General features: G+C 36.9%; 2 protein-coding genes across 4 annotated transcripts in view; both read left to right on the top strand.

The window, feature by feature from the left end:
- LOC107686059 (leucine-rich repeat and coiled-coil domain-containing protein 1-like) overlaps window positions 1-6869 on the top strand; it is a 13727-nt gene extending 6858 nt beyond the window's left edge. For all 3 annotated transcript variants that reach the window (XM_016482896.1, XM_016482898.1, XM_016482897.1), the window contains 12 exons: window positions 864-1038; window positions 1130-1278; window positions 2929-3133; window positions 3595-3734; window positions 3865-4066; window positions 4671-4856; window positions 4999-5173; window positions 5253-5416; window positions 5638-5846; window positions 6009-6146; window positions 6235-6370; window positions 6583-6869. In XM_016482896.1, the coding sequence (XP_016338382.1) occupies window positions 864-1038; window positions 1130-1278; window positions 2929-3133; window positions 3595-3734; window positions 3865-4066; window positions 4671-4856; window positions 4999-5173; window positions 5253-5416; window positions 5638-5846; window positions 6009-6146; window positions 6235-6370; window positions 6583-6693 (1990 nt within the window). In that variant the 3' untranslated portion in view covers window positions 6694-6869. The remainder of the gene's footprint in view (window positions 1-863; window positions 1039-1129; window positions 1279-2928; window positions 3134-3594; window positions 3735-3864; window positions 4067-4670; window positions 4857-4998; window positions 5174-5252; window positions 5417-5637; window positions 5847-6008; window positions 6147-6234; window positions 6371-6582) is intronic.
- Window positions 6870-7166: 297 nt separating this feature from the next.
- LOC107686091 (transcription factor E2F5-like) overlaps window positions 7167-12695 on the top strand; it is a 6594-nt gene continuing 1065 nt past the window's right edge. The window contains exons 1-7 of the mRNA XM_016482929.1: window positions 7167-7547; window positions 8973-9082; window positions 9235-9396; window positions 10413-10521; window positions 10671-10956; window positions 11920-12054; window positions 12180-12218. Coding sequence (XP_016338415.1) covers window positions 7407-7547; window positions 8973-9082; window positions 9235-9396; window positions 10413-10521; window positions 10671-10956; window positions 11920-12054; window positions 12180-12218 — 982 coding nt within the window. The 5' untranslated portion in view covers window positions 7167-7406. The remainder of the gene's footprint in view (window positions 7548-8972; window positions 9083-9234; window positions 9397-10412; window positions 10522-10670; window positions 10957-11919; window positions 12055-12179; window positions 12219-12695) is intronic.

Genomic DNA, 12695 nt, shown 5'->3' with positions numbered 1-12695 from the left:
ATCAGGAGATTGACTTGGCCATTGCAGAATATTCCACTTTTTTACCTTCAAAAACCCCTGGGTTGCTTTTGCTGTATGTTTTGGGTCATTGTCCATTTGTACTATGACGCGCCACTCAATCAACTTTGCTGCATTTGGCAGAATTCTTCCGGCTGCTTCTGTCTTCTGTCACATCTTCAGTAAACACCAGTAATCCAGTGCCACTGGAAGCCATGCATGCTCATGCCATCACACTGCTCCACCATGTTTCAAAGATGATGTTCTATGCTTTGGAACTGAGCTTTTCAGTGCCTTCTTTATACTTTTTTCTTCCCGTCATTCTGGTACAGGTTGATCTTAATTTCAGCCGTCCAAAGAATGCTTTTCCAGAAGTGGTCTGGCTTTTTTTAGATTAAATATAAAAGGTCTTTAATTCAAATTAAAGATCAGAGTGTGCACATTAAGCCCATATTCATTATTTAACTGTAACTTGAATATGTTTTGGTCAGCAGCTAAAATAATAAAAATTGTGCCTGTGTCCAAGTATATATGGACCCAACTATATGTGTATATATACATGTATTGTTTTTTTTTAACATACTTTACAATATAATTTATATCTGTGATGCCAATACATACATAAAGATTAATTTATAAAGGATCATATGATGCTGAAGACTGAAGAAATGACTTTTCTATGAAAATAGAAAGCAGTTCTTTTAAATTGTAATAATAATTTGACAATTCACATGTTTACATTTTTGTTTCACATAATTTTCACATTTCAATGTTTTAATTTATTTTTAATTTTAATATATAACATTAAATATTAAATAATCTCACACCTTTACTAGTCTGAAATGTTTTTTTTACTTCCATTGCAGTGTGTCAATTACACAAAAGCAGAAGTCCACAAAGCAGACTTTTGTACCCTGTAGGAGGACATCAGTCCAGAGCTCTGGGACGGTTGAAACCACAGAGTCTGTAAAAAAGGGCCCTAAAAGCATCAAAGCCAGTCCTAACAAAAGCTCAGCTCAATCTCAAGAGGAAACCTACAGGGTATGCAAACTGCACTGCACAGGTCCAACATTTCTCTTTATTAAGCAAAATGAATATTTGCAAAGAGTAAAGTGCGTGTGTTTACATGCAGGCAATTGTGGAAGAGCGAGACCAGGAGCGCGAGCGGCGCTGGAAGGCAGAGCAGGCTGCAAAGAGACTTTCTGAACAGGTCAAGAACTTGCAGACTCGAGCCAGCGAGGAAAAGGACTTGCAAAGTTTGGCCTTACACAACACAGACAGGTGAGGGCATGTAGAGTCCTCTGTTAATATTGAGAAATATAGTTTCACTTTGTCTCTTTGTTCTGTTTTACTTTTGCATTGAAACCAGTGTGAATAAAATTAATGCAAATTGAGCAGCCTAATTAAGAGTCCTACTGTTGAGAGTCAAAGTAATATATATATTTATATATTACCAACAAACGCAATTAGCTGCAACATCTATTATCTCACTCATTCAAGCACTCTTTTCCATCAAGGACACCTTAACAATCTTCAGCCATCCAAGTGTTTGGAGAGAATCTTTGGTTTGACGTATTGCACCTAATTGGTGTCAGCTCCAGCTGAAATGTTGGATCTGAATACACTTGAGTATAATTCAATTTTATTAGAAGTTTCCAGAGACCCTAGTGCAGGGCCCTGATATATGAAGCTCTGCCTTCCCACCTGCATGGCAGTTTCTGTGGCGTGATGACGGCCCTGATATTGTGCTCTAATATTATAGCCCACACACTCCGTCTGGTGATAAATCGTAATTATAATGGAGATTAAAGTCATGGTGACAGGCACATGTCTGCCGCAGATCATCAATCAATCCTAATTGCCACCCCTGCAGCACTTTGCTGCTAATGACTCTCGCCTCACAGTCCAGTGTCTATTTTGTTAACTCTTCGTCTGCTGAGTGTGTGTGAAATTAGTGTAATAGTGTCATGTATTAATTGTCATTAAACAGAAGTTTTAGTGAGTTATTAATTTATTACTATTGTGGAATGTATCGGCGATGTAGCCTAGTATGTAGCGGCAACATGCTGTGCCTTTGTGTCATTCAGATATTCTGTATTGTATTTGGTTTAAAAAATTATTTTTGACTCATTTCCTTATATATATATATATATATGTATATATGTATATGTATATATATATATATATATATATATATATATAGAGAGTGATCTCACCTGTCTTTCTCTCACACATCTATGCACTCTTTTCTTTTTCCTCTTTATTATCGAGAAAGGATAGCCATGTCCAATAGAGAGACCTCTTCATTATTTTTCTATATCTATCCCTCTCTTTTCTGTCTCTCTGTCTGTCTCTCTTTGACTGGCATTTTTCAGGTCAACTCACACAGAAAGAAGTCTAAAAGGGGTCTAAAAATATCTTTATAATGCATCCGCTGACAAAAATGGTTTGTTTCATGAAGTTACACTCCTTTTTACAGTACTTTTCCACTTCTATCTGCCCCTGCTTGGTTTCTGTTTAGACAATTTTGATTCAGCAAAGTTTTATTAAATTGATCAAAAGTGACAGTAAGGATATTTATATATATATATAAATGCTGTTCTTTTGACCTTTTTATTCATCAGAGAATCCTGAAAAAAAAAAATGTATCATGGTTTCCAAAAAGCTGCACAGCTGTTTTCAACATTGACAATAATAAAAAATGTTACTTGAGCACCAAACTAACATATTAGAATGATTTCTGAAGGATCGCATGATACTGAAGACTAGAATAATGGCTGCTCAAAATTCAGCTTTGCCATCACAGGAATAAATTCTAATTCTCCAAAACTCCAAACTTTTGAATGGTAGTGTACATGAATATGCATGGTGAAAGAATGAATTTTCCAAGATATTTTGAAAAAGCAGCTCTGATCTGTCTTATTCCTTTAGGTTGAAGGAGATGTTGTTAAAAGAGCGCTCTGATCGGGCAGCATTGCAGACTCGTTTGCAGGAGTTGGAGGAGAGATACAGGTCTACGTTAGAGCAGCTGGAGCAGGTGCACAACCGGGAAGACCAACACAAGAAGGCGCTGCGCAGTCTGGAGGACAGCATGACCAAAGCAGAGGCCCTCAGGGTCCAGCAGCGTGCAGAAGAGGTAGAACAGTTGCAGTCCATATCTTCAGTAGTGACGGATCCATAGCATGAACTGAGTGCTCCAGTATACTGTAAAGAGTGGCACAGGTTCATGTCTGAACCATACATCCAGTCTTCATTGAGCTGACAAGAACTATTCCTACTTACAAGAATGCTTAGACAGTGAAATACTGGTAGTCATCTAAAGGGCATTTTCTGTGGGATGGTTCCAGAAGCAGTTCCCAGATAAATATACAGGCATATGGCTGAATTGCAAACATGTTTCAATTCCTTTTTGACATTTGAATCCTTTGAATTGTGTTAGAGGAATATTTACACCTGACCTTTTGCATGTGTTTGAACGGCTGCCATGAGAAAGCTGCTACTTGAGCAGTTATCTACTTATAAAGTGAAAAACACTCTTCAAAATAAAATTGTTTTCTATATAACATTTAAAGCGAATGACCTGCTATATTATTTCAGATGAAGAGGACTCGGGAGTTAGAGAATAAAGCATCTGCCTTAAAAAGGGAAGTTGAAATAATCCGCGCATCGGCTCGACAGCACAAAGAGAAGATGCAGCAGTTGCATGAACTGTTGACTTCTAGGGAGGATATGCACAGGTACACAAGCACCACATGGAATCGTGTCCATGATCATTTTATACAAAGAGTGACTGCCTGAAAATGGTTCAGTTTACAAACAGGAAATTTCAACTGTTTCATCTTTCACCTGTTTGACTTTGTGGGACAGGAAAGAGCTTGCAACGCGGCTGCTTCCTGGTGGGACTGAGTTTAAGGAGGCTGTAGCCAAAGAGGTGGTGGTGATAGAGCAGAGATTTGCTCAGAAACAGACTGATTTGGAAGAGAAGATCTCTGATGCTAGGAGACAGTATGCTGCTCTAGAGGATGAATTTCGTATGGCTCTCTCCATTGAGGCAAAGCGTTTCTCAGAGGTAAATCTAAATTGTGGGGTAATATTTTTAGTCTGAAAAAACAAACAAACCGCAAACAATTTACATTTTTGCTTGGATCGATGCTAAATTTGAACCAGCTGAGGAGGAGAACAGTTATTTGTAAAACTTTTTAAGTTAAATGTATCGACTTTGAGAAAACAGAAATAAACAACAGTAATGATGTGATTGTCAGTGCAGTATTTAAAATCAGTGCTGTTTTAGTATTATGTATGTACTATTATAGCTTTTAGTAATATTTTGAATAATTTTATATTTTTATATTTTATTTTCTGTTCTTTTGTCATACATTTTTTCCCTAATTTTTTCTGAATAGTTTTTATTTTTATTTCATTTTTTTTCTGTTAGTAGTAAGTTTAGTACTTCAATTTAAAATTATTTCAGTTTTTTTATGTAACATTTATATTTTTGTTCAGCTGTATTTCAGTTAACAAAAATGTTGAATAGTTTTAGTTAACAATACTGCCTGAAATGTCAAAAATGTTAATGACACGAGCCCCAGATTTTTCAGACTGGTTACCCTTACTGTGTGTGTGTGTGTGTGTGTGTGTGTGTGTGTGTGTGTGTGTTTGTTTGTGATTTGTAGGTAAAGGAAGGGTTTGATCAGGTATCTGCTGAACTCTTAGACGTGAAGTCAAGTCTCAGCTTGTCTCAGCAGAAAGAGAAGCAGTCAGCCTCTTTGGTGCAGGAGCTCACAGCTATGGTGAAAGAACAGAAAACACGCATTGCTGAGCTCCTCAAAGCCAAGCGAGAAGCCGCCGCTGAGTTCAAGGTATGACCAAAAGATTTTACTTACAAAAAGTTCTTGATTTTTTTGTGTCCTTTGTGGATTTTTGTCAAATCATCACATATCAGATTTCAATCACTTCTTAAGTAATGCTTTATAAATCACATGCTCCGTTTTTGTATGCTAGACCCGTGTACACTCATTGGAATCCAGGTTAGAGGACGATAAACGATTTAACCTACAGGTGGAGCTACTGAAAAAGGACAAGTCCAAGCTGCTGTCCCAGCTTACTGCTCACGAGTCTGTCATAGATGGACTACGGGCAGAGAGGAAGATCTGGGGCCAAGAACTTGCACAGCAAGGTACTTCAGTAACTTCAAGAAAACTTTAAGAACGTATAACCCAGACATAGCTAATTTTTGTATTTGTCCATTTATTTAGGTGCATCCTTAGCGCAGGACCGTGGTCGACTGGAGGCCAGAATTGAGGTTTTGTTAGGCGAACTGGAATCGCAGAAGAAGCAGAACGAGAGAGACAATGATGCACTCAGGATTAAAGCTAAGATTGTTGATGACCAGACAGAGACTATTCGTAAACTAAAAGAGGTAAAGTCCTACTTACTCAAAAAAACTATAAACTAAGATATAAATTAGATAGAAATAAAGTTTATATTTATTGTGGTTCAAATCTATCAAAAATATGTAATTACATCTGCTAATTTAATGCATTAAGTACAAAATAAAATAGTCTAAGAGAAAAATCTCATGTGTGATAGTGTCAGTTTTCATCGCCTGGCTCACTTTTCTCTGACATGTTGCTTCTATAGGCATTGCTGGAGCGAGATGAGCAGATCCGTAAACTTCGTGATGAGAATGTGCAGGACCAGCGAAAGCTGAAGCAGCAGCTGGAGGAGGAAATGGCCTCTGCAGTGGAGCTCAGAGACACAGTGGAGCAGCTCAGCATCAGGAAGGAGGAGCTGAAACAACAGCTCCTTGATAAGGAGGCGGAGCTTGATGAGGTTAAAGAGACATACAGGTATGGAATAACCCTGGTTAAACTGCAAACATCTCATGATTCCAAGCTTTCACCCTAACTTATTATTATGGACAGTATGTCATTGTTTGAAAGGGTGTATGCTGATGTCTCACAGCATCACACAGTTGCTTAGTAATATGTTAAATATTTGTAATTTTGCAGGGCCTCAAGTAAAAAATGGCAGGAAAAGGCAGAACTGTTGAACAGGCTTGAAAGCCAGGTGAAGCGAATGAAGGAGGGTTTTGATTCCAAAGAGAGAGCACTGATAGAGGAAAAAGACAAGGCTTTACAAGCACACCGGTATGAGATGGGCAGCAGGCCCTAATTTGGCTAATGAAGTATATACAGTATACAGTGGTATACATTTGAAACTTTTTTTTTTAATTAGAGCGGCAGTGGAGAAGCTTCACAGTGTGGATGATGCCTTCCGTAGACAACTGGAATCTCTGCAAGCTTCCCATCAAGCTGAAATACTTAGTCTTGCAAATGACAAACAGAAACGAATAGAAAAGGCCAACCAGAAGGTATTACCGCCACTAAAGTATTGATTTATATGTATTGATTCACTGTATTGTCATTTATATTGCTAGTGTTGGTACATGCAGGCAAACTGCTAGACCAAAGTGAGCAGACTAGAATGAGTTGTTTTTAATTTAATGTCTTGATGAATTGGATGATTGACTGGGAGAATGCTTTCTCAAGAACACATTTATTTGTTTATTTTGTTTAACCACAGGTACTCCAGGTGGAGGAGGAAATGCGCCAGCTGCTTGAGGAAACTGAGAGTAATAAAAGGGTAATGGAGGAGAAAATGAGACGCCTCACACAAGTGCTGAAAGACTTCTAACCTCCTATCCATTACAAACTAAAGACAAAAACTTGGAAGATGCCTTTTTCAAGACTTATGTCAATGTCTCTCAGTCTGGCTGAGAACATATCCTGAAATTATTGTACTTCTGAGTGTCTAGCCTACTGTATTGCCTATTGTTTTTTTTGGCTTTATGCTTCAAATTATATAGAAAATTGCAGAAACTGTGAAACTTTTTTTTTTAATTACAAAATCATTCATAAATATATATATATATATATATATATACACACATATATTTGTATCTTTTTTCTAAAACGTTTGTACCTTGAGCATAAAGCAATATATACTGCACTTTTTTATATACCATAGGCTTTTTTTTTTTGTTTAAATTGTATAATTAAATTATTAACTCCTTGTTACGCTGTTTGTTTTGTAATTTTGGAGGATTATATTAAAATTTAAAAGTGTGTCGAATTCTCAAAGCATTTCAGTTGCATGTACCTCTTGTTCGAAGTCGAACGCTCAAGCAGAGACGTTGTCATAGTAACGGTAATCCAACGTCATTTCCTCTCATTTAAAAACCCTCGAGCCATCAGTAGAAGTGTAGCCTGAGGTAAATAAGTGCAAGAGATGATTGTTGCTCCCCCTCACCGTCACTAACAAAACTGAGGTAGACCTCCATACCTCTGAACGAGACAAAGAGGGAGTTTTTGAATTGCATCCCTAAAAACACCGGGCGTTTGGATGGTATGGCTGAGTCGAACAGCGCGAGTTTTCCTCACACGACACCGAACGGGTCCAGTCGCCATGAGAAGAGTTTGGGTCTCCTCACGGTCAAGTTCGTTACTCTGCTTCAAGAGGCCAAAGATGGAGTGCTGGATCTCAAAGTGGTGGGTTAAAATACATTTACAAGCGGCGGAATGAATGAATGAAACTCGACAGATTGTTCTGCGAGGACGTCTGTCAAGAGTTACACAAAGAAACTGTTCGTACCTGAGTGGACTTTCGCTGTCCTGTGAGGCTTTTACTCTCAGATTAGATATATACAGAAATACGTGTCTGGCTCGTTAAAAGTTTTAATGGGCGAATAGAATTGGCGTGTTATTGTGACAGAGGGGACTTTGAACAGAAACCCGTGGGAATCTCTCACGGCAGGTGTTTGTTACCTGACGCTTGAGGCAGCAGAGACGCACTATGAATCCACTGGAGACATTCCTGCTATTTTCCGTTAACGTGGAGCAAAATAGGGCCTTAAACGTTTTCTTTCAGTAAATGGTGCTTAACATCCAGAAATAGTTTCAAATAAGTTTTAAATGAGAGGTTTGAAATATATATATTAACCTTGTATATTTTTCATGCAGTAACACTACTACCATTGAATGCAAAATACATTTTATGTAAAACTTATTTATAGATTATTTAGAATAATAATAAAGATATTTTGGGCTGTTCTAATTTAAGGAATTTTTTCATTTCTTTTGTAATGTGGTAGATTTGTGCGGTAACAGTTGCATTAATATTATTATTTTTATTATCATTATTATTATTATTATTGAGTAATTATATTAGTTAATAATTTAAAAAATGGTTTTATTTCTATTTATTTACTTATTTTTGAAAACTTATTTATTTATTGTTTGTTTATTTATTGATATACTTCTTTCCACATATTAAATAAAATATTAGATCTTTTTTCATGCAGTAACATAACCAGCTGTTAATACTATTGAATGCAAAATACGTTTTATGTAAAAATTGAGAAAATTAGACTATTTCTAATGCAGTAGATTTGTAAGGAAACAGTGTTGCATCATCATCATCATCATCATCGTCGTCATTTAGTAATTCAGTTATTATTTAAAAAAATATAATTTTTTTTTGTTTTATTACTATTAATTAGTTTTAGTTTTATTACTATTTTTTTTATTTAATTTATTGAGTTATTTTAAAAAAATATTTGAGGATATGTGCCTCTGCTTTAAAAACATCATGGGACAACAAATTGGAATGTGCCTCATTTTGTTACTTTCCATTATATTCCCATCAGCTGTCATACAAGGACAGACAATGGAGATATTATGTGAATTTCGGTGCATGAGGTCGGTGTGACCAGTGCTAGCACACCTGCCCATGCTCATCATCATGGCACACTTACACATGATAAACTCTCCTGATAACGGTCGAGAGCTACTAAGTTATCTAAACCCATTTTCAATCTATATATCAAACCAAGCTATTGTTTGGTCCCCTAAATAGCCAGTTCCGCTTATCTGATTGGATGGTCTCTGAAAATAACATTGTGATTATTTTCATAGGCTGCAGACAGTTTGGCAGTCAAACAGAAGAGGAGAATCTATGATATCACCAATGTTCTGGAAGGCATTGGGCTCATTGAAAAGAAGACCAAAAACACCATTCAGTGGAAGTGAGTATAAAGATTAGGGAAGTTATCAATGTGCTATCAAATGTTTCCCTAATATTTTATATGCGTATTGTAATGTTGTGTGCATTCTTCGCATATTAATGTAATATGCTTGAGTTGTGTCATTCTCTAAAGCAGTTGCTTGTCTTAATTAGAGGGGAGAGTTCAGGCTGCCAGCCTCAGGAAGTTCTTGAGCAGGTAGAACTTCTCAAGGCAAATATTGCTGATCTGGAGATTCAAGAGAGAGAACTGGACATGCAGAAAGCGTGTCTGCAACAAAGCATCAAACACCTGAATGAAGACCCCTCCAGCTGCAGATATCCTTACTCGCAGTGTATCAGCCAGAAAAAGTTGTTTTGTCTTTATTCTCGTCTGATATTTTTCCATTTTTTGGTTGGTTCCCCTGGTAATTAACAGTCCCAGAAAAATGCCATTGTCAAAGGAGTGCACCTAATTACATGCTGAGTGCTATAACCTGGCCTTCTTTGACTGTGAGGTGTTATTGTTGGGTGTTTCAGTGGCCCCAGTCCAGTTTTTCCAGTCTCTAGTCTATTGCGGGTTCATGCTAGAGTTTCCTAAGCCTTACCCCACCAGTTATTCCTCTTTGGATTAAAGTGGTTTATGCAAAGTTCAGCCTTTTATCTCAAAACTTATAATGTCATGGAACAGAGCCTCTTAAGGGAACATGGTGATGGAAAAAATATGAAAATTATATATCAATCCTTTTGCCTTCTCTGGGAAAAAATATTGCCTCCCCTTAAGAAAATACATGTCTGTTTGATAGAACACAACAGCATTGAAATAATAATAAAAAAAGTTTCATCAAATTTTGCTTTCAGTTGCAAAGATTCTTGGGAGAACACAAAAGCAATGAATTACAATTTTTCTTCATTCTCTCTCTCTCTCTCTCTCTCTCTCTCTCTCTCTCTCAATAAAAAAAGAAAGCATTCACCCGAGAAACTTTGCTTGCGATTGCAAAACCATTGAAATATAGTTTTTCCTCTCATCTCATATTTTGTCAATCCTCAGTTTGTGTTTTTGCAAATGAATGCATGTTTCTCAGGAGAATGCAAAAGCACTGAATTATAATTTTTTCCATCTCACATTTTAATGGTTTTGCTTGCTCTTGAAAAAATATTGTGTTCCCCTGAAAAAAATTGGGTTTGCTTGGGAGATTATGAACAACCAAAATACTGAAATATAGTTTTTTTTTCCTCCCATCTCATGTGATGTTGTCTCTGTATCATGGGTACATTTCTATGTGGAAAAATGTACAAAAGGATTAAAGATAGATTGCATTATCACTTGGTACATGTTCCTTAGCATTGTATACATACAGCTACGTGACGCATGAGGACATATGTGATGCATTCGGTGGGGATACTCTTTTAGCTGTCATGGCACCATCAGGAACACAACTGGAGGTCCCAGTGCCTGAGATGGTACGTTACACCAACCTTGAGCTTATTCACCATTTATCCTTGAGAATAATTTTAGTGAATTTTACATTTATTTTTACAAGTGTTCATTTGCTTTTGTTTGCATTTTTTGGTTGTTCATAATCTCCATGCCTTTTTTTTTGTTGTTTCAGGGCCACAATGGTCAGAAAAAGTACCAAGTGAACTTGCGAAGTCACTCGGCTCCCATCCAGGTGATGCTGATAAACAGAGAGACGAGCTGCTCCAAGCCTGTTGTTGTCCCCGTGCCACCTGTAGATGACATTTATGCCATGCCGACTCCTCCTAGTACTCCAGCAGGAGTGCAGAGATTCCCCATCTCTTCAGCGGAGTTCTGTGACCTGAAGCGTGGGCCGCTCAAAAGCCCCTCTGCAGAGCACCAACTCACACAGTCCTCCACGTCACCCGACATGCACATGGGTACTGCTTTTATTCAAACATGCCCGTTCCTTAAGGTGTGATTGATATTTGTAGCACCAGTCATTATTCTCTCTGCATATAAAAATAGGATAGGAGAACATTTTTCATCAATGAAAAAATTACATACATCATCCTTAAATATATATGACATTTATATACAGGAGTTGAACAAAATAATGTGAACACCTAGGAAATAATAGGCAATACTTCTTTTTAAAGGTGTTTGCCACCATTTGTCTTTAATACAGCTTCCAACCTTCTTAGAATTGTTTCATATAACACTCTTTGGTGGATGCTGGCTTTGTGAAACTATATGTGGTGGGTTTTTTGTGGAGACACAGTCTTTGAGGTGAATATTGTGGTTGGCTGTCACTTTGTAGCAGTAGTTCTGTGTTTTGGACACAGTGCTTTTAGTGTTTGATGGTCCCTATCATTCACTTTTAGTTGTCCACCACTATTCTTCACTGATGAAGTCTTGCTATGTTTTGTGTACACAGTCAAAATGGTAAAGACTGATGTTCTTAAAATGCAAAAATAAGTTTACAGATGCTTCTGGTACACAGGCTTCCATGATTTGTTGTTTTTGGAAGTCTGACAAATCACCCATTTCACAGAGCACTTGTACTAAACACTGCTGAACACAATGAATACTACTCTGATTTACAAACTAGAGAATATAGATGAAAAGATAAATAAAAAATCATTTGTGCAGGCTACAGTGAAAAACAAACATTGTGTATATATTAACCCCTATATATATAATGGGTGTTCACATTATTTTGTCCAACCACTCTATTTATGATTATACATCCATATACACTACTGTTCAAAAGTTTGGGTTCAAAAAAGTCTTACCGATCCCAAACTTTTCAACTGTATTGTATATCAGATTTTATACAACATTTGAATATGACTGATTTTATTTGTGTATTTTTCTTCTTCTCTCCTTTTTTCTTTTTAAAGAATGCAACTCTGAGTCCCCTGTCAGTCAGTGTTTGTTGATGCAGGGGTCTCTAGGTGGTCCTGAAGAACAGCAGAGGGAGATGGGGGGTCAGGATCTGCAGTCCATGCTGGAAGAAATGAGGGATGAGAGAGAAGGTGACATGGATTCCATTATAACAATATACGATTTTTCCAAAGCAGTTATTTAAAAATGAAAAAAAAGGGTTATTTTTGTATTTTCAAGAAGAACATTTACACTTGCCTTTTTCTTCTTCCTCCAGGTGTTTCTAACCTCATTGATGAACTGATGTCTTCAGATGGTAAGTTCTTAAATGTTATCCAGTCATTTATTTGCATCAGTGCTGGCCTTCTGCACAGCCCCCTTGTGGTCACACAGAACAGCTTCTTTTGGTTATATTTGTTCTGACTTGAAGCAGTTCACTGCCGTCCTTATCAATTAATCATACAGCTAGTAGTGCAGATAAATCTTTTTAATATGTCCTGACCAGAGGAGGGTGGGTTACAACAGCTGAGTGATGGTTCCTCTCAAGGTTTTGTTCTCCTATGCATGCCAGTTTTTCCTCAGCACTTTTGCCTCTGGATTGATGTTTTATGGCATTGATTATATTATGCAACCTTGTTATGAGTTCATTTAAGTTGTGAAAGGTATAAAAATAAAATTGGAAATCAATTGTTTTTTTTAATAATCACCAAAAGAATTTGTATGCATATCTAGTTTTATATATATATATATATATATATATATATATATATATATAAAATACACTACACACACG

This window comes from Sinocyclocheilus anshuiensis, unplaced genomic scaffold (assembly GCF_001515605.1).
Source record: "Sinocyclocheilus anshuiensis isolate Anshui unplaced genomic scaffold, SAMN03320099.WGS_v1.1 scaffold930, whole genome shotgun sequence".
Taxonomy (NCBI): Eukaryota; Metazoa; Chordata; class Actinopteri; order Cypriniformes; family Cyprinidae; genus Sinocyclocheilus; species Sinocyclocheilus anshuiensis.
The sequence above is the reverse complement of the archived record's forward strand: the minus strand, read 5'-3'. Positions and strand labels throughout refer to the sequence as shown.